The sequence below is a fragment of the Macrosteles quadrilineatus genome, unplaced genomic scaffold (assembly GCF_028750875.1).
Source record: "Macrosteles quadrilineatus isolate MER2022 unplaced genomic scaffold, UCM_ALF_1.0 Scaffold_3__2_contigs__length_128488019, whole genome shotgun sequence".
NCBI lineage: Eukaryota > Metazoa > Arthropoda > Insecta > Hemiptera > Cicadellidae > Macrosteles > Macrosteles quadrilineatus.
Window position 1 is genome coordinate 123200406 of NW_026542596.1, and position 25243 is coordinate 123225648.

The 25243-nt window shown below is 36.7% G+C and overlaps 1 protein-coding gene across 1 annotated transcript; it reads right to left on the reverse strand.

Moving 5' to 3' along the window:
• Positions 1 to 22846: 22846 nt before the first annotated feature.
• Positions 22847 to 24302, reverse strand: LOC128990734 (uncharacterized). Its single transcript, XM_054413277.1, has 2 exons — positions 23845 to 24302; positions 22847 to 23360 (listed from the first exon to the last, which is right to left on the reverse strand). Exons 1-2 carry the CDS (start codon positions 24176 to 24178, stop codon positions 22870 to 22872), a joined length of 825 nt encoding a protein of 274 aa, XP_054269252.1. The 5' UTR covers positions 24179 to 24302; the 3' UTR covers positions 22847 to 22869.
• Positions 24303 to 25243: the final 941 nt, after the last annotated feature.

The window sequence follows — 25243 nt, forward strand, 5'->3', positions numbered from 1 at the left end:
TACAATAAAACAACTAAATTGTCAAATGTAGCATTTGATTCTGACACGAATTTAAAAGAGTTTCATAAAGGTGGCAAGTTTAGTACATGTTTACCATTAGATCTGTTAATGGGTGTATTTGAGGATTTTAATAAGGTATTAGTAAATGTCAAACAAGAATTGGTGTTGAAAAGATCAAAAAATGATTTGAATTGTATATTAACAACCACTAGTGCTCCAGCCAGTGGCACTGCTGATACGATTCCCAAAATTACACTTAACTCTATTCAATGGGTCATGCCACATGTGATACCATCAGATGGAGAGAAGTTACAATTACAAAAGATGTTATTGCAAAATAAAAATTTGCAAATTGCATTTAGAAGTTTAGAGCTGCATGAACTTCCATCATATCCCAATACCACAAGACATACATGGTCAGTAAAGACGTCTTCAAGTTTGGAGAAGCCTAGGTATATTATATTTGGTTTCCAAACAGCTAGGGATAATAGTGCACGAAAAAGAACTGATGAATTTGATCACTGTAAATTAAAAAATCTCAAAGTATTTCTAAACTCTGAATATTATCCTTATAGTGATTTAAATCTTGACTTTGAAAATGGAGATGTCTCTAAAGCTTATGAGATGTTTATGAGGTTTAGAGAGACTTACTATAATACTATCCCAGATCCTATGATTAGTAGGGCTGAGTTTATGAAGAAATATCCACTAATTGTAATAGATTGTTCTAGACAGAATGAAACAGTGAAGGAAGGAATTGTTGATATTAAATTAGAGATTGAAACTGCAGAAAATGTACCAGCAAATACATCTGCATATTGTTTGATAATACATGATAAAGTGTTTGAGTACAATCCTTTGTCAAATGAGATAAATAAAATGTAAATAAAAGATGAAAAACATTCAACAAGAATTGGTTGACTCTGCAAATCAAATACGAGAGAAATATAGAGCTTTAAAACGTGGCAAGTTTCTAGAGGCTGAAGAGAGGTTCCAAACATTCCAACCTTTAATAGAGCCATTACAAGAATTAAAAAAAATCACAGCTATTGGCAAAACAGAGAGGCCTCAAATGGAGATACTCCCAATGACTCCATCTAGAATATCAATGATACCAAGATTACAACCATTACAACCATTACAGCAATCCACTCCACAGAAATTAGATTTTGGTCTTTTAGCATCAGACTATTTAGGAAATTACCTCAGTAAAAGTAGTATGACAGACACTACATATGGTATTAGACGAGAAGCAAATAAATTTTTTATTGGAAATAAGGAAGTTGATATTGCCAATGATGATGTCACAGTTGCAAATAAAACCTACAAGGGGACAAAAGGCTTGTGGCAGTTGTTAACTTTAAAAGAACCTGAGGATTATACTCAGGTTGATTTGCAAAATTATAAAGAGATTTTGGAAGCCACAAATGGACATTTAAAGAGTTACAAAGATGGTGCACCAATTTCAAGTAATAGACATACTAAATATCTTAATATAATTAAACCTCTTTTTAAATCTGTTGGTGAAGGTTTGAGACAAGTGACTGGTAATAAAATAGACTATATTTATTGGGATGATCCTAATGAGCTTGTAGATAGGTTAAGACTTCTTTGGCTAAGTCGCCAAGCCGGTAACTCAGGAGTGGATAATGAAATAGATTCCATTATTGAGGAATTAAGAGAAAGTGGAATTATTTATTAAATAAAAATATGTTTATAGATAAATTTTATCGTTTATATAATCCATATAATAAGCCTACAGAACCCAGGGCTAGTAATGAACCTACTTTAAATTTACAAGACGATAGTTGGAATTGTTTAAACCGTAAAATTGGTAATGTTAAAGATGGGGAGTTTGTAGATGATGTATCAACTTTGGGTCAGACATTAACTAGAAAAGGTGATGTATTTTTACAAGGTAAAACTAAATATGAGTTTTTAGAATCTAAGAATAAAAATTGGAATGCTAAAAAACAGAAAATTACTAATGTGGAAAAGGGTGAAAGTTTAGATGATGTGCCCACTTTACAACAGACTTTAATACGTAAAGAAGGTGGTACATTTGTACAAGACAATAATAATTTTGAATTTTTAGAATCAGAAAATGGTGTTTGGAATGCTAAGAAACGGAAAATTACTAATGTGGAAAAGGGTGAAAGTTTAGATGATGTGCCCACTTTACAACAGACTTTAATACGAAAAGAAGATGGTAAATTTGTACAAGACGATAATAATTATGAATTTTTAGAATCAGAGAATGGTGTTTGGAATGCTAAGAAACAGAAACTTAGCAATTTGATAGAAGGTACAGATAGTAAGGATGCTGTGAATGTTTCACAAGTTCCAAAAATGGAAGCAGGCTATTGGGATTTTAATAATAAAAGGTTAGTACGTGTTAAACCTGCCGTTGATGACACTGACTGTGTTACAAAAGAACAGACTATAACTTTTGATAAAAAAGAAAAATGTTGGGATGCCAAAAAACAATATATAAGAAATCTGCCAATGGGGGAATTTTTAGATGATATTTGTTTAATGTCACAAGCTATGTATTATGATGGATCAAAATTTGTATATGGAGGAAGAAAATTTAATTTGATGGAATACAATCCTGATTTATTAGTTGCCGACCCCACATCTTTGAGTGGATTTAAGTATATAGATAATAGACCATATATACCAGAAAACTATGTATTTAAAAGAATGGAAGATAATCTATTGATTGGGGCTAATGGTAATATATTTACAGTACAAGGAAAGAGTGATGTTATAAAAAATGAATGAAATTGCATACGAACTTCATAAGCCTGCAAGAAAGAATTTCATTAGAAGGTCTTTTAAAGTATTAGGTATAAACGAAACTGTACAAATAGATTTAATTGATATGCAAAACTATGCTAGAGAGAATTCTGGCAATAAATATATTTTAACTTTAATAGATACATTTTCTAAAAAAGCTTATGCTGCTCCGCTAAAGAATAAGACGGGTTTGGTGGTTACAGAAGCCATTAAAACCATTCTACCAAAGGGGGTTAAAAACATTCAATCTGACAATGGAAAAGAATTTTTTAATCAATATTTTAGCAAACTAATGAAACAATTAAATATTAATCACTATCACACATTTTCTACAACTAAGGCTGCAATTGTGGAGAGGTTTCAGAGAACTTTAAAGAATTGGTTATATAGGGAATTTAGTGCTCAGGGGAGTTATAAATGGTTGGATTTACTTCCAAAGTTAATTCGAAAATATAATAATAAGGTGCATAGATCTATAGGAATGAAGCCTAACCAAGTGAATATTAAGAACAGTAAATATGTGCATGAGAGGTTGACTTCTAAAGTAGTGCAAGTTAAAAAGCCAAGATATAAGGTAGGTGATAGTGTGAGAATTTCCAAGTATAAACATGTTTTTAGTAAAGGATATACCCCGAATTGGACAGGGGAGCTATTTACAATAGCAGAAGTAAAGAATACAAAGCCTGTGACTTATATCTTGAAAGATGAAAATGGTAATATAATCAGGGGAGGCTTCTATACAGAGGAATTGTTAAAGACCAAATATAAAGACATGTATTTGATAGAAAAGGTTATTAGGAGAAAAGGTGATTTATTATATGTCAAATGGCTTGGGTTCCCAAGTAGCCAGAATTCATGGATTTCCACTAAGGATGTCCAAGGGAGCGCGACATGAGCCGGGAGCGCGCCCAAGTTCGCATACAAACCTCGCACGATTTTGTGAATGGATGTGGATTTGAAATAGTAATGGAGTTGTACAATGGTATTGAACATTTATATAGGCTTGTATAGGCCGAGAGCTGGATTTTTAAAAAAGTGGTCAAAAAAAGCTCACCATGTTATTCTTATGGGGAAAACGTGCCTAAAGTGGCGTTAAACCATCATATTGCCTCTACTAATGTTTAATATGTAAATTAAACGCCTAGAAACCTACTTAGTACCTGTGTTCTCCTCACAACCAAAAAGTAATTAAACATTCGAAGCACTCAGTATTTGTACGTGTGTGTGGCGTTGATGTTATCATAATAGACCTGAGCAGTGAGCAGTGAGCATGCGCCGTACAAAAGAACCGTCCGACATGTAGACAGGCGCATCACCCGCCTCCATTAGATACAATCCATTGAATCATTTATATGATAATTGTCTGTCGAATGCGGACAGTGGCCCGCTACATCTGAATGTTTGAATTGCGTCTATTACTGAAGTGGTTGTTTACATAATGGCTCAGCACGCTCACCGCCACAACGCGTGTTTAGCCTACTAAACGATCACGCACGACCGTTGTCATCTTGAGGGGGCATTAATGTTTTCAGAGGACGAATAACGTGTAAATGAGGACTTGAATAATGTGTGCAGTGTATCTTAGAAATGGTTATCAACTTTTCGACAAGTTTTTTTAATAAATCAAATTAAAAATAAATAAAACAAATATCCAGTGCAACCTGTTTCCGTCAGGGCCGTGATTGGGTTTAGTGCTCGCTTACATGTAAATGTTTTTGTTCCTACGTGTTAATACACACGTTGGTACATTTTTCATGTTTTAATAAAAGATTCTACGACTTGTCCAATTCGGATATAATGTTTCTGTATACCTTTTGATAATGAGAAGTATGGCAAAGCATATGTAGTGAATTAAAACACACTATTTGAACTGCAAAATGAGGTATGTAGACTCTGTCTTTAACATTTTAATAGAAACTAATTAAAATAGTGAAGATATCACCGTAGATTTTATGAGCTTTCTATAAAACGTTTAAATAGATTACTTACTAACTTAGCAAAGCAAATTTTGGATAGGGTTAAAGCACACTATTTTAATGAAAAATGACTATATTGCAGATATTGACATTATAAAAGGTATATTGATTACAAGTATAGGCCCACCATGATACTTCACTTTTCCTCCTGATTAACTCATAACAAATCTCTTCTAGAAAAAAAAGAAAGAAGACTTTCAGAAATCACTATTTTCACATTTTTTTCAGAAATGCAAGTAAAAAGTACAGTAGAGAAAGCGATTGTTAAGCAAAGCTCATTTAACCATAATACCGTTACAAACCCTTTAGAATTCTACAGCACGCGAATACAAACTGGTGAACAAAACCGAGAAATCTTAATCCAAAAATTACTTCTGAGCTTCAAAAGGCCTCTTCATTGGATTATATTGAAAATCCCAAACCGCCGAAGCGTTCTAAGTCCACGAGCCACAAAAGGGGTTGAAAGAACCTGTGGTTATTTGAGAAAATATTAAATCTATGGAAGGTCATCGGCGCAGCAGAACTTGCATTGTTGATGGAGGATGTCCAGTGGTAATCTTGTTTGGGAGATGAGATTGACAAGGGAGATGGGCAAGGGTTGCAGCTGCGATAGCAATGGCCAAGGGCAAACATCCGTCAGTGCGCGTGCCCTCTGCGGGTGGTAACACACCACAGAGCGGTAATTAGTGATGATTGTGAAAAGAGAAAAGAAAACTAATCCAACTGATTAAACATAGAGGAGTTGATAAACTGAGGATCAGATTTACGGAGTTGTCTTGTTTTAGGCTGAAGGCTTGTAAGCAGATTTTGTGGTAACGAGGAAACAAGTGTTTGGATGTGGAATCTTTAGAAGTAGAATACTATATCTGAATTTCTTTATGGTTAAATCATTGTTTTTATGTTTGCTTTGGTTTATAACTATTTGGTTAGGTAATAAACAAGCAAGACCAAAAATAGGCACTAAAGATGCTGTGTAAGCATTTGCTGGTGGCATCCAATACTGTATTCAAAATTACATCACTTTAAGAGTTTGATGGTTGTTGTTTGGTATTTTAAAACACTTGATAACCGCAAAAACACGTGGCATCTGAGCTACCTAAAAAGTGCAACTTAACAATGCTTTGGGGCGTCAAGCTTCCTTCATCAACTAGCAATAGGGAAAAATAATGCAAGCCAGAAGGCAGAACCTTCGCACGATGCGTGGCCAATTGTAGTAATTTGTAAGCACCTGCAACTAATCAGGCAAAATAGGAACACGAGTTAGTAAGCCATTAAAGTACAAAATGGATCAAACAAACCTTTCGCCCTCGGTAAGTAATAGGAGGTTGTTTCTCGTTGGAAAGATGCATTACTGGGTGGGTACATTGCGTGCGCGACCTTCGAAGGTGTCAGATACCAGTAATAACACTGAGTACCTGTCAGGTGTAAGCATTGGTTGTGCCAAGCACTATTATCCGGGTAATTTGCACAGTCTGGGTCATATCGGGGTATTATCTGCCTCAAACACATTCTAGTTTAGCCTCTGGTTAAACCTGTCAATTTTAACGTCTTGCTTAATTCCTAATGGACTGAAATGACACAGAATTATGAATATGAGGTGTGTAATTTTAACTGGTTTTTTGTTATTACGGATTTACTCTCGTATTTATTTTCTCCCCAGGTGGTATACTCACTGATAATGACAGACCGGAGAACTATCACGTGCAAGGTTGATTTAATTTTGTGGATACGTTTCTTTTGCAACATTCAAATTAAATACAATCCATCCTCCAACACGTTTCCTCCCAGTAATAGTTTTCATTGTCACATTCTGTTCTGGACGTAATTTAAATGAGCAACTGAAATGCGGTGAGACTGAAAGGTCCTCCTGGTTTCTTCTGTAGATTTGTGATTATGTATCTTAAGTTCGTTTTCTTTTAAGTACATCTCGGGGCATAGTAATTAGAAACTTGAAAACTTAAGTACTGTGTGATTTAATTTAAATTAAGACGCTACATCCATCTGGTCATGACGCATCATCCCTTACCGTTGTGACCATTTTTAGTCTTTCACTCATTATAAATAAATGCACCTTTTTATCGTTTATATGTTCGTGTTCATGTCCCTGTCCATGTTCGTGTGTAAATTTACAATATGTGTATCAACGACCTTCTAATGAAGTAATTTTGACATCCCCTGGACGCCCGAAGATGACTTCGTGACAAGTTGAAACTAGTTGTGTCATTGCAACAACATATTTGGATTACAAGAAGCAGGTATTTACACAATTTTTAAATTTAAATCGATTACTTTAATTAAAAGGCGATATGTTTTCTTACCTATTTGCCGCACACGATTTTTATAAGTTACAACAAAAGTCGTGTGCATCCACCACTCAAAGAGTAATTGAAAAAGATTACGTTTGCATTATGATATAGCGGTGAGTAGGCCGAGTCATCCCTTGGAATGTAAAGGTCAGATATCCATGGTAGCGATGGTAGCGATGCCGCGATTCAGCGATAGCGACAATAGCAGAGATACCTGTGATTTGTGATGGCCCAGACGTTCCCACGGCATCGGCTAATACTCTCATGAGTTATGACCACTCTCTCTTCTTCCTTGCACTCGTTTGTTCTTGGGTGAAAAACAATGCGAGACGTCTCCGAGATGAAGTGGCTGCAAGACGTTGTAATGGAGTTTTGTCTTGTACCGACATTGTGTTCCATTCCTCATTGGGTATTTGGAAGACAAGTGGCAAAAGATGTACTTTAACATTTTGGAATGAAATAATGTCTTTTTTTTTATTTCGTCAGAAGGACATTTAAATATCTGCGTGAGGAAGAAGGATGGTAGTATTTATTTCAAGGTTTTAATTTTTCCTACCGAAAGTGAGTACTGAAAATTTTTAATGCACTTTGGTAATAGAACGGATTTTGTTTTGGTTTTGAATGGTCGATTATAGAGGTACTCAAAGAGGTGGCTCTTGAGGTACTCAAACAGAGCAGATATAGCCCTAAGATGAGCAAACCTCTACCTTTAATACCACGTCTTAATTTTTGACCAGGTTACTGGATTAACTGCGTCAATGCAAAAAAATAAAAATCAAATTCAAATTTACTTTGATATAATAAAGTGTTCTTGTCATATTGAAAATAAATAAATATGTACACAATAATTCAACCCACAACTTGGAGGGTGGAGTGAGGGAGAGTCAGTTACTTGCTAAATTATCCTCCAAGAACTCCTTGATGGAGGAATAGGTCGACTGAGTAAGCTGATTCATCATTGTCATCTCTGATGTCCTGGTCTTTGAGACAACCGTACAGTTTCGTGTAAACTGTTGACTAGAAACTCGGCATCTTGCGCCATAGTTTTTACTGGGGAACATACTTATGAAAGGTCATCAGTGCGTCACTTTTATCTTTCATCCACAGGACCAACCGCAGTCTGATTGATTCTGACAAAACAAACTTAAATCGTCAAAGGATAATTCCTAAGAAAACCAAACTCACCCCATTCACCCGACAATGGAGTTGAAGAAATCCAATAATCTATATGGAATATGGAGGGGTATTATTCAAATTATAATCTGTGTGAAGACACGTGGTTCCCTAAGGGATTACCACCCCCGCCGTGGTCCAGGGTGCGGACAGTGGATTGACAGGTCGTGTGCCATCTGCCAGGTCCGGTGTCCACCCTTCTACTTCCACCACACTTGCCACTCATGGCCGCACCTGGAAAAGTGAGATAGATACAATATTTAGAAGGAAGTGTGAAGTTGATTTAAAAGGTTATCTACATGATCAGGTGTTGTATTTGACTAACACAAGTAGTTACCATTTGGACGCTGATTACTGGACAAGTGGAATGGATACAACAATTAGAAGGATTTGAGAGTGAAGTTGGAATAAAAAGTTATCTAAATGCTCAAACTTGCAATTTGAGCTCAGAGTCCAAGTCTTCACATAGATCAAATTGTTTATATTATGTAGCTTTTTTATAGTTCTAAACTGGGCCAAACTGTTATTTATGATTGGTGTTTTGATAAAAAGTGATTAATATAGGAATATGTTGTGAAAATCAATACACGTTTTTGATGATTGTCTTTCTTGTGAGTTTAAAGAAGGTGGATGCAAAACAATTTTAACCAACCACACCCCCTTCGTGGTTCATTCAGCACATTCTATAAAGTCCTAACACATACTTTGAAGAATGGTTTCAACAACCCCAGTATGACCCCAGTATGGTAACAGTGTCACATCCAGTTAATAACGCTAATAAAGTCTTTAATAATCTTTATTGTGTCCCTACGCAGTAAAATACTGAGTGGAACTAGGTGAATTTTAGTTAAGTTTTTGTTTTACCCGAAGATCGATTTCTGCAATGTATCCAACACGTCAGAAATGTCAACGACTCAGTCATATACCGGAGTACAAGGTTGTACATGCTCTTTAATGAATTGATTATTTGCTATCTTAATTACCTGCAGACTTCAAACTGCATCAAGCTCCCAGTTTAGATCGACTCATCTGTTTCCTGTCACTCCAATTTCAACCCTTAGTTCTCTCTTCACCTGGTCAAGGCAGGTGTGACTTTGCCAATATTGGCACGCCTCAGTTTAGCAATCCGACACCCCGAGGTTGCGCAAGGGTTGTTTGCTCGATGTGCGGGCGTGGCTCAACCCTTCCACCCTCCAACCTGGGCATCTGTCGATGTTTGTCGAGTGCTCGGCCAAAGGTGTACACGAGAATAACATGTTTTCTTCCATTCGAAACGGTTCGATCAACTGAATGAGTTTTGAGAAACGTCCAAAGGGCTGTGATAAATGAAACCCTTTCAGAAGTTGTAGAATCGTCCAATAACTTATTTTGGTGTAACACTACTTATTAACACATTATATTATTGCGTGACATTGGTAATAATATAGCAATATAATAATCAATATAACCAATATGGTAATATAATCTATGGTAAGTAATATATATGGATAATATACGTGATGTTAGAAATATTTTCCTGGAAGGTAACAAAGCAACAAAATAAACAATTTATCCCGAGAGTGTTCAGGTGATGTTTCATGGCTCGAAAATAAATTTATCTAAGTCCTTGATCATTGGACTTTTAATGAATGGTGCAGATAAACTAGCTGATCTTGGTCAGTAACAAATCTGTCATCTCATTACATTCGTTTACCACACATTTTCACCATCTTCGCCTTAAAATATGGACTCAGTTGAGTGTGCGTGATGATATCGCATCTAGAAACTTAGGGGGAAAGTATCCATTTCTTATTAAGTTCGTCATACAGATTTAGATGGTACGGGTTTATTAATTACAATCATCAAATTTAAATCAAACTCTGATATATTTTACAATACGCTGTACTAGTACTTCTACACGGGAGAGAATGCAAAAGAGAATAATTTTTCGGTGTACCATAGTATACAGAGATACATATCCTTTATTGATTGTAGAAACAATTTTCATATTAAATTACAGTAATAGGATCAAAGCTTTTCCCCAAGTTGCCATCAAGATTCTTCTGTACACCATGAATCTCTACACAATCCCATCGTCTGTTATCAGTACAGCGTGGGGATTATGACGTGCCTTGGCTGGCAGCAATGACATAAAGGGGGTGTAACCTGACTGCGATGTCCAGAGATTGTAATACATCAAGCATGATCGAGATCTAATCGTCTATCGGGGCTGGAAAGGGTTGATCCTGCATCTGCCGCGGCGCATTTCCATACAGCTGCGCCCCCTCCACCCTCATTACTGTTACTGCGCAGCACCCACGTGCGCGACTACGCACCCCCCACCCCCCACAATACACGCTCTGTCCATTTGTGCCATTTGTTTGCATGACGGGACTGATTGAAGGCCTTTACACTGGGGGTGGAGTAGGGTGCAGGAATTTTTAATGGCAGGATACGAGGGTGGAATTATAATAGGTGTGACGAGTAGATTTCGGCACTGAATAATTCTTGAGGGTGAAAAAGTAATTTGAACCTAGAGTTCATCAACAAGTAGTTGAAACAAGGAAATTTTTTTCTCATTGTCAACTTCATTGGTTTTTTAAGTATCACAACAACGTTCAAGGAAATGCAGTCACAACAAGTGTTACAAGAATTGCTAACCAGAGTCTCAGATATAATGCACCAAAGTCCGAGATAATTCGTTGAATATTTTGTTTTAAATTCATATCATGGCCTTGGTCCCAACCCTAAGTTGCATCATAAACGAACAATAGTTTGTGTAACTGTTATCAAAGTCGAGTATATTCACCTACACAGTGGCGGTAAATATCTAATATTCATTGCTCAACACTCTTGAGATTGTGGATAAAGCCTATAGAATAACCTTAGTTACGGTATTTAAGGAAACGTAATCTGGTACAGACAACTGATATACTTGGTGCCGTAAAAAATTAATTAATATATTACACAATCTTAATTTCTTATACAGTAATGATCATCTTTCTCCTAAAAAATTATAGTAAGTTACTACTAGCAAATTGACTACACAGTACATTATTCATTGACTTTTAGAAACTGAAGTAAATAATCCATTTAGGACCCACTGCAGCAAATGTTTCATTCAATTAGAACACAGTTTAGGAGACACTCACACTCCTGAGTCTTAAATTATATATTCTCCCTTTATTACTGTTATTTAGTTTATACGGCAAACAAAATGTATTGTTTACAATATGTTATCATTTTAGTTTGGATAAAAACGTGCTATTGGCACATTCGATCATGTATCAATTGATAATTCAAATCAACAACATTACATTATTCTAGATCCATTTACAGCTCTAACATTGTAATCAGATGTCTAGTTCTAGCCAATCAAAGCTATTGACCCGAAACAAAAAGTACTTGCGGCGATTTTATAAATGGTTATCATCCACATTCCTGTATAATATTAGCAATTGACATGTAAATATTAGGATGCCAATCAAACCCTTTCAACCCTTATTTACAAAATGAGTCCCCCAGGGTGGACATCCCTTCAGCTGGACGGTCGAGAGGGATGCTGCGATCGTTGGGAGGAGGTAGTTGGGCAAGTGTTAGATTATTTTAATGATAAAGCAAAACATCATGTTTGTTGGTTGTAATACATCGTAACATTAACACGTAATGTAAGTTAGTGAACTCAATTGTATAAAGTATCTCGCTAAGTAATAGAAAAGTGTTATTTGATATAATTAAGTCAAGTGATTTCCAACAAACTTCCAGTAGTGGGAAAGAACATGACTAAACAATCCCATTTTTTTTTTCAGAAGGAACAAATATAATAATGTATTCCAGAAATCCACAGGTTTGGTAGGGAAATTACTAAGAGCTTCCTTTTTTTGTCTTGTTCAGGGTTGACTCATTTTCCTTTAGGCTACGTACTAGTACAATTTGTATGTGCGATATTTTCTAGTTTGAATACACTATTTATAGTGTAGCCAGCCTATGAGGAAATATTCTTATTTTCAAATCTTGATAAATTCACTCCATTGCCTTGGATAGGCTAACCTGTAAAATAGGCGAGGTGGTATATCTTTTTACGTTTACAATACTGTACTAGATTTTAACATGATGAAAAAATTATTCACGCCAGCATAAAACGAGTTACAGATACGAATTACCCGAGTGATTTCAATGAATACCAATGTCATATTCGATACATTAATGATAACATTGAATGAGTGAGTTAAAAAGCATAGAAAATACAGACAACTGTAAAATCTATATCAAATCTAAAATGTGGCAACAAAACAACGGTCCCACAATTTAAGCCAAACAAAAGTGAAACAATACAAGTTTATCTAGTATCTTGGCTGATGTAATGGTAGAGTGTCGGTGAATTGTAATAGTGGCGAGCTGTAGGGCTGTAACACCATCCATCAACCAAGGGGGGGGGGGTGGCACGCGCCATACACCTGCCTCCCCCACCACAGCAAACCTAATACGCACTACGCAGGCGCGGTGTACACTCAACGCTGTATACTCAATGGCTATATACAATACTATATATACAGAAAATAAATGTTTAAATGAAGTTGAAACACAATAGTGTCTGAAAAATTCGGTATTTCTAGGTTGAATTGAGCATTTGAAATAGATTGACCTTGTTTTTATTATTATAATACCTTCTTTTGCGAAGTTCCAATGGGTGATAAACTTTGCCTTTTCAGCCAAGGTAGGTTGGGAGCTTGGTGTAGATTATCGTTTGTTTAGTTGGTTTGACAGTTGGGTGATCGAGACAATCATTCCATTAACAATTTTCTGGAGCACCTCTAAGATGCTGGCAAAATCTTGGTCTTGTACTTCTTTGAGGTGGTCGAGTAAGTTTCTGAGCGTGGAATTACTGATGATTAACAAGGGCAAAGCATTAATAAAATAGTATATCTTTTGCTTTACAAAAATACCCCCGCCACAGCAAACCTGCAGACAAAGCGAATTGCAGTTTCCCATATTAAATTTGCAATAAAATGTGTCCAAAATATTTCAGATTTATTCATGTTTGAAATAAAATTAAGTTTAATTGGGCAATTACGGCTACTGCTGTAGGAAATGTTATGAGTTTGTATTTAGTAAAGTGTCAATAAACCATTATGAAACGAAAAACTCGGAAAAATTTGATTAAGTTATGGAAACACACTATACGTAGATAAAGTGTTAGTATGTGGTATATTTGTTTGTTACTTTGTCCTAGGACGCTAGGCTTGAGCCAGGGATTGTTTGTCACATAACTTCAGGCTAGACCTAGGGGTTGCGGCATCACTTAGATCAAATCCATTGGTGATTTGGCGGTATTTGAACCCGGGATCTCAGAGACCGAAGTACCGCACTCTAACCACTACACCAGCTTGCTCCCCTTTAAGTGGTACATTACACTCATTTCAAATTAAACGCACCTTATTTTTCTATAGAGACTATTTTAATCGGGATTAGTTTTGTAATTAAGTTATCTGTGTTGTGAAGGATTTATGTGATGTTGTTAATATGGTCTATAGAAAAAAAATCCTAATTCCTGAAAAATTGTAAAATTCATTTTTCAAACCATGAACCAATGTAATCAATTTTCAATGACATCCTATCGACAGTCGATACTACGAATTAATTAATGGAGGAATTCCACCCCTCCATTAAAAAAGCATACAATCCGGTACTGTAAATGCGATACATCCTTTACTGCATTATAAAAACTGTAATTGATTATTTCATATCTTAAACTCTGACGAAGTAACGATCTAATGATGCGAACACACTATTCGTAGATAGAGTGTTATTACGTGTGGTATGTTTATTGAAAAGTGTATATTATGGACTTGTTTGGCTTAGTTTCAGCAGCGGAGTAGGCCATAGCTAAAAATTATTTAATATATTTTGAAAACTTTATTGGACAAAAAGTATTCTAGATGTTTAAGGGCAATGACTGGATAAAACTCATAAAGTACAACACACTCTAGGTTCAGTAATTTCAAAGCCCCCTCTTAATTTAACGTCCAACATACAAAACACAATAGACAAGTAGTATGCAAATCTCTTGGTGCATGAATGCGAACTCGTACAATAGGTGGCGCCCTCATTGCACGTCGACTGGAGGCATTTGATTCGGTGAGCGATTTGCGCGCGAGTGGACAATGCACGCGTGCGAGGCGTGTGAGTACCCGCGTTATACCGCAGCTGCTCCCCCCCCCCACACCACCGGTCACTAGCGTACCTTAGGGCGGGTCAGTGACGGTAGAAACAATAACACCGACTTGCTATTACAGGACTGGAATAATGGATAGGAATAGCTGAGCTGATAGCCAGCTATAACTGATATTACGCAGTATATCAGGAATAGAACGAAATAAAATTCAATAAAAGTTATTGTGTTAATTAGCGATACCATCACAGATGTTTCAATGAAAAAGATTTTGATACTGTAATTTCAAATATACGCTTTTTTGCACTTGTACTGTAAGTTATTGTATTTAACAACTTCTTTACAACTATTTTTGTACATGTACCTACATTAGTTATAAGTACAGATTTAGTTGGATGTAATTCAGACACTATTAAGCATTACTGTTGTTTAGTTACATTATCGTGAGATTTGCAAAACTATGAGTAACTAGCAGAAGTAGGGTAACCGTCCTTCTTACGGGGTTGGCAATGCTTATTGCAGTTATGGGAGACAGTTTAAAAAAAATTGCTTCTCTGGTTGTGTGGGTCTTGAAAACAATAACTCAAATAGCAACTGATAGTAAATTTTTTTTTCAATTGCTAAAATATTTACCTAGTTCATACAAGTATTATCAACAACAGAAATATGAAAAGTCACTATCAAATTTGAAGTCTATAACGAGTCAATACATCAAAGGGAGTTGAAATCACAGACCACAAAGCCCTTGAAACCACAACTATTCTCGCCTAATGAGGTGAACAACAGAAAAGTAATTATCTAAACTATAAACCCAGTCGGAATCCACTACTTTTTTACGCTTGGCGGAATACATGGGAGAGGTGTTTTTATAGTTGCTACTCCTTAAACTGGCGTGTTTTCCGATTTCACGTCCCATTCGAGGACTTATAAAGGAACTATCGACTAGCCTATTATCTATATCATCTACATTAACCCTAAGCGGTCAATTAAAGTGTGGGCCTCTGTTTATAGGCTATCACTTATAGGCTATGAGCAGGGAAGGCCGTTCGTGTGTAAATTGGATCGAATTAAATGAAACATTTCCGTTGTCTTCTTTAATTGGACGCCGCCGTTACGAAGGCTCCCCGTGGAGATGTATGAATCAAGTACTCGAACGATAAACAATACAAACAAAATGCATAGACAAACGCAATCAGAACAGATTGTTTCGAAAGTGATTAGGTTCACTGCAAGCATCAATCGTTAAAGGCCTTTATCATCAATATGTCATATTAGGATGGTAATTAAATTACAAGTTGCAAAAACAATTTTGTCTTATACTGAGACTAGCTTACCCGTCACGCGTTGCTGCGATTTCAAAAAAGTGAACCATTCTGGAATCTCTGTAGATCTTTTAAATTTTTAGAGCACTTAATTTTCGTTATTTTTAATAACCCATACTATTATTATTTTATTAAACAGTAAAACGTAATTTCGCCTCTAAGTGTTTTTCCCCTTCTTTCCCTTGAGATTTGTTTATAGTCATCGCAAAAGCGATACGCACAGTAAACTGTAAACGTTGAATTGAAAGGACATATTACCAGTAGGGATGGTTACAATACGTGGCAAGAGAACTTCTTCTCCCTTAAATTTGCCAAAATTGTCGCTTCTATCCTATTGGTCATCAGTTTCTTCACTGTTAGTCGCGATCATTCATCAACCTGTACCATTACATAATCGTGGAGGGTTTGTTTTTCTCATGAGAATGACGGATACTCCAAATTTTAATTTTGGTGGCACCCCTGGCAAAACAAGTGAGTTCAAGAATTCAGTTGGATAATTTACAGCTTCATCTTGATTCATCAACGTATCTTTGGATACTTATGTTGTTTCAACGGGTTTCACGTAGTCAAAGTAAAGTATTAAAGTATTTCTCAAATCAATGATACAACCCTGTTGGTAAACCACTTTTTACTACTATTGAACATCACAGAATCAAATTGTTTAGTTGAACCAGCTGTTAAGATTCTTTAATTCCATTAAAATATGAATACTCGTAAGGTTAACATGGGAAGCTCCAGAGCCACTGGGGCGGAGCCCTTTTGACGGATCTGCACCAAACTTCACACAAACCATCCTTGAATAATGCTTAGTAATTCCTGAAAGTTTCATTGCAATCTATCGAGCGGTTTCGGAGTCAATTAAGGACAAACAAACAAACATATATTGGATTATATATATATAGATTATTCCTTAAATTAAAATAAGACAAATTAGTATTTACGTTAATTGCTGTACACAATTGTTTTAAGATCCAAAGGTTTTCATAATTGAGAATGACTAAATGGATCAAAAAACTTTATGCAAACTTTTTTTATTAATACCCAAAATAGCGGGAAATCATACAATCCTGGTTCCAAGCTACGGCCACAAATACAACTCCGCCTTTCCCTACACCGAGGCCTCAACAGAAGCCAATGAAGAAAACTATTTTATTGTTGCGTTGCCCCTACCTTGTACTTATCGCGGGAAAACCTTGACCAAAATTTGAATTTTGGGGCCCAATAAAGCCCCAGGGGATAAGATCTGGGCAACTGAGCCCATTTTACTTGCAGATGACTTCCTGTGGGCCTGGGGTCCCTTTGTGGGCTTCCAAAATTAAAATTTAGTAACGTTGACTTGGGCTTATTACTTTGCTGTCACAGTTGCGTTGAGTAAATGATAATTTTTATTTTATTTTTATTGTGCATTCACCATGAATAGTTTTAGCTTAGCAATTTTACTGAACAACAATTTTACATTATAAAACACGAAAGGAGTTGAATTTCTCAGACATAACGTATACGAAGTATTAAAACCCTTTTAACCTGTGCACATCAAAGTCACAAATACAACATAGCCGGTAGCTTAATTGTACAGTGTTTATACGGATTACATTAATGGAGTAGTCTATTCGGTCATTAAAACTCATGAAAATACAAGTATCTTTAGTTTATTGACATTTTAATTTCAACAGGGTTCCACAGATCACTAAACAAAGAAATTATTTTTAACAGTGTCCTTTGGAGCAAATTAACCATTTCCTGTATCATAGACAGGATGCTCACATAGTTATAGACCATTGCGTACCTATAGTTCACACACTGGACACCTGATCGTCCAACCCTTAGTTCCCACACTCATCCCCATCCTAGACCGGAGTAATTGAATTGATTGGCACGCACTCATGTTATGTTGTAGACAACATGGGGGTGGTTGATTGTTTGGACATGTAACGTATATTGATTGAGTTCAACCGTCACACGACGGTGCGGGCTGTTCAAGCTGCTGGGAATAATGATCAATTTTTTATTAGTACCCGCGTAGCACTTATGAAGCAATGTCTTTCTTTTTTCTGTGTTGGTATGAGGTAGAACATTTCTCATAATTCAGATGAGTTATAATACTACCTAGAGCGAAATGTACTGTTAACAGCACATACAATCTCATAATTAGGCCTAGTCCATGGAAACCATTTATGAAGATTTTACATGGAGATCAACCTCTTATCACAATTTAAGATTGCATGTTATGGTAATTGGAAATCCAAGTACACTTTCGTTGAGCATTTTGTTTTTTCCAAAAGTAGCCTAACAGCCACACAATGTGTCCTTATGAAGATCTTGTACCAAAACGTATTTGGTTTATAAACCTTGATTCAAAAGCACTTCAATTCAAGTGCTCACATCATACTCATAACCTGGCACCTATGAAAGATGTGGACATAGATGCACTCTCGGTAGCACCAATATTTCATGAAACACAAAACCTAGGATATTCTGTAAGTCCTAATCTACCTGTCGAACCTTACGCCCCGCCATTCACAGTTCCTAACTCACCTTTGTTCCAACCTGGAGCTGAACGCGATCCGGGTGGAAGATAAATTAGTCCAATTCAGAGTTAGACAGAGCACACGTGAACTGCACAAAGCCAAGGGCCGGTGGCTTGAGGTGGGTTTTTGTGATCGGACATATAGAATTACCTGAATGCTACCGACAGACAAAAACACCGACCTAGTTCCAAGGTAACCGGAGTGCTTCGATCAATCCTAAGCTAACATCGGTAGCTGGGACAATATTTGGGCCGGAAGTCACAGGAAGTGGCGCCATTTTGTCAATAAAACAATTGGATTTGGACTGGGACAACAACGGGTGTCGTGGGAGAGGTGGTGTTGGATTACCGGGGGTCACCAGGGCATTGCTGCTGGAGAGGAGGTGAAATCATAATTATCTACCGTTACTTGATAAAAGGTTCAAGATCACCTAACAAGAGATGGACATCTCTGTGCAATGTGCTGAACATAATGTTATTATGAATTTTTCAATACAATTAGTTCGATTATTACTTCCAGTGCAGCTTTATAAACAAGAGAATCATAAATAGTCAGGGCAATGGGAGTAGCAGACGTAATGTATAGGACAGTGAGACTACCCTTTGAATGTAACGTAAATTTGCCTTGTATATATTGACTTTCTTCCCCGCTGAATCATCAAGCCTCTAGTGATGAGGATTCTTAAGACTCGCAATATATTTTAAGACATCCAAAAAAGACTCGACTCTTGACATCGCCTTTTAAAATGGGACATTTAAGAGCATCAAAACTATCTTGTTTTTATTTAAACTATTTTCCCCTATATCTTCAAGTCTCCCGTGAAATGTAACTTTCTTTGGATTGACAAAATATTCCAAGTTATCCTAACAAGGGACTTGCTCTTGACAGCGGCTCGCCATTCTCCCTTGTTCTCGTAATGAAGGGTGGTCGGCATCAGCAGGTATCGTTGTAAGCAGCTGACAATGGCACATCTGATACCTCTGTGTAACTGATCCTGCGCCTTGTTATTCTATGGATGTTGTTATTGCAGACGCAATCGCCCGTGCCTGCTTTTGCTGGGTTGAATGGAAGTTTTGGTTGCTTACATATTAGGGGTTCTTTGACTATATAATGGAAACGCGAAGCAAAGAAAAGCTGCGTAATTTATTTTTTTTAAACCATTTAAGCACAGGATTAAACATGGTATCGAATATTAAAAAAAAACTCAAATTCTTTATTATCCGTTAAACAGTTTGGAGATTAAGTCCTTTATGGTTTAATTTGCAAAACTAGTCTTCCATCTATATTTGTCTAATCTATATTGGTCCAATATTTGTCATGACGAAACTTCATTTGCGCAAACTTAACCTTTCTATACTGTCTATGTAAGGGATGCTTTTCCACCCCTCAACGATGGAACAAGATAATCCAAAGAGCACGAAGATAATAAGATATTTCTTTAACCCATTCAAATTCATTCCGCGTCATAAAAAAGAATGAAATCAAATCCAACCCTGTCAAAACAAGAAACAGAAGTTCCCAGTAACAATACTCGGGCCCAAAGTATACGATCGGACACAAAGGCTATCAGGGTGTCAATCTTGGTTTTTTTACCCCGCGATAGCAGCCTCTCGGCCCGCGCCGCGCCGCTCGGGGTAGACTCTAGACTCCTGCAGCCCATCATTAAAATTCCTTCCCCATCATCACCTCAATGATTAACACTTTCTACAAATCATCCGTCGGATAAAATCAATTTGATCGATAATTTGCATCCACGGGCCTTACAACCCCGAATACATTTCCATACATTACCACCCTTTGTGAGTAACCTCATCCCCACGCTGCATGAGTGTCGCTTCGTTTACATGTAAATAATTCCATCTCGCAACCCTCAGGTGGGTTTCAACAAACGTGTTTAACATATTCAAATGTTTAACATCACAATCTACTTGAATATGAATTCTAGATGCCTAGGTCTATATGGCGAATCTGCGATTGATGGCTAATCGACGTTGGATAATTCAACCATATAGCGAACAGATAATTGTATGCATACACGAGTATATTCAATCAAGTTCATGTAAATTTTCAACAGAATCTGCGTAAATTTATAGTCAATATGATTCGTATGCTAAATATGATGTATGCTGAAATATGATTCAAAATTCCATTTGCCACTGGATTCTGAAACCTCTTCCTTCGACTTAATATTGATTGTACTTTTAAATTTATAACCTGTTTGAGCAATTGTTCTATGGTGAAAAATAATTAATTTTTAAGCACTTAGGCTTATAAATTCTTAGCATGGAGGTTGAACATTGGCGATTGGGCACTTTCAACATTGGGCTATAAATTACTGCTTTCTATTTCTAGTGAAGGTTCCTTGACGTAAGGAAAAAATTCCTAGGTGGTGATAATGACCCACCATGATCACAAAAAAAAGAAAAATGGTATATGCTAATGGCAAACAAACAAAAATATAAACAATTAATTGCTTTTGGTAACTCCTATGTTTGGCAAGCCATATATCAGTAAATAGGTTGTTACATAACGTATACAAACTCATTCACTGTATATATATATATATATATATATATATATATATATATATATATATATATATATATATATATATAATAGCTAACCGTTGTCAATGAGCCGTGGAGAACATGGACAGAAGTGATGAAATTAAAGGACTACATCAAAACTTACAAATTATGAAATTTTTACCTACCTTATACGTAATTGGCATAATGCACACGTGTGGGGATTCGAAATAAATCCCTTCCATTCAGGGATGCCCTGACCGTATCGAATGTTACCCCAAAATAGGCGTCAGCTTTGTATAGAGTTCCGAACGTGAACGCTGTGAAGGGGATTTATTCCCTGCATTGTCTCCGTCCCTGGGCTCCGGTGGTTGGCGACGTCCAGGTCCAACTGCCCGGAATGATCCAAGCGGATCAACCCTGAATCCGATTACGTTTTGGAATGTCGTTAATTCAGAGTTCGGAAAAGATACTATCACAGGACAAAGTAGATTGGGTTTTTATAAAATCCATGACACCGTTTTCGGCTTTATTAGTAGCTAAATTAATTTACGTGCTTCAATTCAGTTTCAATTCAGATCAGTGCAGCAATTGGAGGAGTATTTAAATTAAAGGGCAAAAATGTGTGGATTATAGTACAGCATTATGCTATTTCTCTAAAATATATCAATTAAATTCGCAATTATTGGAGATTTCAGACCGATTTAAGATTTTTGAATGTTTATAATGAAACATTTGCCAGTAAGACAACAACTAACAAACAATGTCTTAAAGCTCTTTATTTGAGATACCTGATAGTTTGACACTTGTTGCATTTGTATAAAAAATAGTCGTTAATGTGTTACAGATTTTAATAATCTGTGGGGGTTTCCTGGGACATCCTCCCAGATTTGTTCCTGGCTATAATAGTAAACAAAGGACAACCTAAAAGGAACTTTTAGATAAGAGGCACTGATTGTTGAAGCAGGACAAGGGATAGCTTAGTAAAAAATTTTCAAGACGATAATTGTAACATTTTGTATTTAGTCTCCAAAATAGGAAAAATGTTATGATTTAATAGAATTTTTTCGTAAGCAGGTATGTGTGGAGTGAAAACAAGAGTAAAGTTGGAAAATATAATTTATGTTCGATAGCTTGTTTTAGTGTATTTTTTTAGAGAAGGGTTATTTGAATAGTAAAACTGTGTACTAAAATGGGTTTTGATTTTAAACGTCCAGCTCAACTTCAAAAAGGTTACGAACAAGAGTAGGCCTACATATCTAGTGCAGCCTAACCAAAAAATATTTTCTCTACATAATAATGATGCACTATTATAGTCGGATTTTTTTGCGTGGCACTGAAGTATACCTAATGAAGCCGTCTCGGCAACATCAAAGATCCCAACAGCGATTTTCCACATTGTGTTTGTGTACGAGATAAACTCCCGCCAACAAAGACGCTAATGTGGGATTACCATGTAAATCTGACGCCTGTTATTTATCACCGTGAGGCCGAATGTATAATCACACGAGCCATGATGAATGGGGAGACTCGTTAGCATGGGGTGTCGTAGGGGTTGGTCCGCAGCACCGCGGGTCCCGACCATGCAACGGCCCGCGAGAACCGAAACGTCCGTTTAATCTAGTTACAAGCCGTTTTGACAAGACAGGCCGGTCATTTTCCAGTTTGTGGGGCCGTTTAGGCCCGTTAACCCTAGAACCGGACCTAGAGGGTGATAGTTTGCTTAAGATCCTGTTTCGATTTTTTCATTTGACTGTGAGAATAGTATGTTATCATAGCATATAACGTGAGTTGAACCTGTAGTTTGCAATCATTGTATTTAAGTTCATTTTTAAACTATTGGTAAATTTATATATTTATTTTCAACTGGAGTGCAGCAACGATGACGTCGAAAAATGCAACCTAAAGTACTAGAACAAAAATTATTGACTATTAACTAATTGGGATCCCTAATGCGAAGTGGATAGTGTTAATATGTTTAAGACTTAAATATTGAACGTACAATAGAGTACAAATTAGAATGTTACTTTAGAATGTATTGATGGTTTATGTGAATTCACTATACGTATAATGTATAAAAATGTATTTACTATATAACAAAATCTTTCTTATGCCTCCTAGTCTTTGAAGACTTCTCCAAGGTTTCGTCGTCTTCAGATATGTCCATCCCACTTACACTTCCATTCTCAGCTTCTTTAGCTTTCTTCTTTTTCTCTCTCATCTCCTCCTTCTGCCTCCTTCCCCATTTCCCTTTCCTCGTCTTCTTCGGCGGTGTCCACACGTACGCCCCGGCCTCTACACTCTCCCCTGAAGCAAGGGTTGTGTTCAGATCGCCCAGTGTGTATTTCCTGGTTGGCCGGGTGATGATCTCAAACTCTACCTTCTGCATGAACCTCGGGTCAGGCACGAAGTATTTCTTCCCCGGTTTGATGGTGACTCTCTTAGAGGGATCTTTCCACTTAAAGGGGTTGTAGAAGGCTGACCTGCAGCCTGGTCTGAACCTAATGCGTCGTTTGACGCACGCTGCGACCATGTGAGCGTACTGGCACGGGTCCATGTCTTCACTACGCCTCTTCTCCACTGTTAGACAAAATACGTCATTTGGAGTGCGAGGATAATATATTTACTTAGAATATAACTAATCAAAAACTACTACCTATGGATTGTGAAGAAAAATCCTTTACAGTAACCATCCATACCTTATTAAGGCACATCTGTTCTTATTTCAAATATGGAACTAAAGCCCTAGATTGTATAGATATATTAGTACATTATACAGCATTTCATTTACGAATTTAGTGAGGATTACCTCTGACCTAGCTAACAAATTATTTGTTGAGGTGCGCTTCTTACTAGATAATACAACAAATATAGCTTCCTTTCTCATGTTTTAACACAAACTCCTAAAGATTCTGTTAAGAATGTCTTATTGTGTTTCGAATATGAAAAGAAAATTAACTATTTTTCATACAAAAAATGAAGACGGTTAAATCCAAATCCAACACCAAGTCTTAAAGGTAGTAGAATACTATGATTATTTCATTTGATTTCAAATCCTACTCACCTATCTTCCCACAAAACCTAACAGCTCTCTCCATATTCTTGTGGAAGGGATTCTCAGGAAAGGTGTTCCTGAAGAAGAGGTATGTTCCCTTCAAATCGTAAGTTCCGTTCACTAGGATGCCCACGTGTTCCTGCATACACTTCAACATGCACTTGCCGGACCGAGTGTCGGGGAGGTATCCCATCAACAGGTCTGTCACATCGTCTTCTGTACCGTTCACTTCTGCAAGTCTGATACACTTCCTCGCCAACTCGTACACTCCGTCCATCCACAACGCTGCTCTAGTGGAGAACACACAACTGAGGATCACACATAGGATGGATTTTACTTGCATTTGTACGAGTTCACATGTTTGCTATCCTTTTGAATATTGAAGTTCAAAGGATTAATTTTTCCAGTTCAACCATTATCCGTTGTATTTAATGTAGCTACAGCCTGGGAGTACAAATTGCTATCAAGCGTTTCATAGCTATAAGAATTGTATATCAATGTAACTGATATCATCTTAATTAAGTATTTACACAGAGATTTTAATCTAAATGGTCCAGCCACTCATATTCTGATGAATAGTCGACTAGTTGAGTGCGTATGTCGTTCGGTGTTGATGACTTTTCAAATTCTAAATCAGCGATCAGTCAACTGCTTTTTGTTTTTATCTAATCTAAGAATATACATTAAATTACATAATATTTTAGCACATTGGCATACGATTTGAATGAAAACATTCCATGTATTTGTTTCCGTGCTGTTTTTTGTTATTAATACCAAGTTGTACAAGTTGTCATGTACTTTCTGGAACTATGAAAATAAAAATAGCATTTTCTCTAAGCAAATATGCGGGAGTTTGACAGATTCAAATATTTCTGTTTATAAATCAGTAATGTCATTATGGTTTCACACCATAATTTACATATGGTTGAAGCGAATACTTGAAAATGTAGCATGTAAATACATACGAAGGATCATCTACTAGATAAAAAGTAGGTGGAGTAGATAAGGGGATGTTTTCGTTAAATATACACTTTTGGTCAGTTGATCCTGGTTCTTCTGATTGATAACTAAATACGATTGCTTATACTCGATCACCTACATTCGTCAAATCGTTGAATAATTTAAATGGCTATTCCGAACAAAGTAAGGAAGCTCCACACCCACAGCCCACAATCTTTTCGCATCTTGCCATGGGGAATCACAGGTGAAACGTAGGAACTGATGGTATCTTTGAGGATTTACAGTATTCAGACCAGACGCAACCCCGAGTTATTGAGACCTGCTGAATTGGTCGGAGTCTTGTTTACAAAACAGACGGTTAGGCACAAGTCTCCGTTGATTGTATCTGGTGGTTGGTAATCCACGTTTATCCTCAGCTTTGTCTGACCACGAGATGTCGCAATCAGCT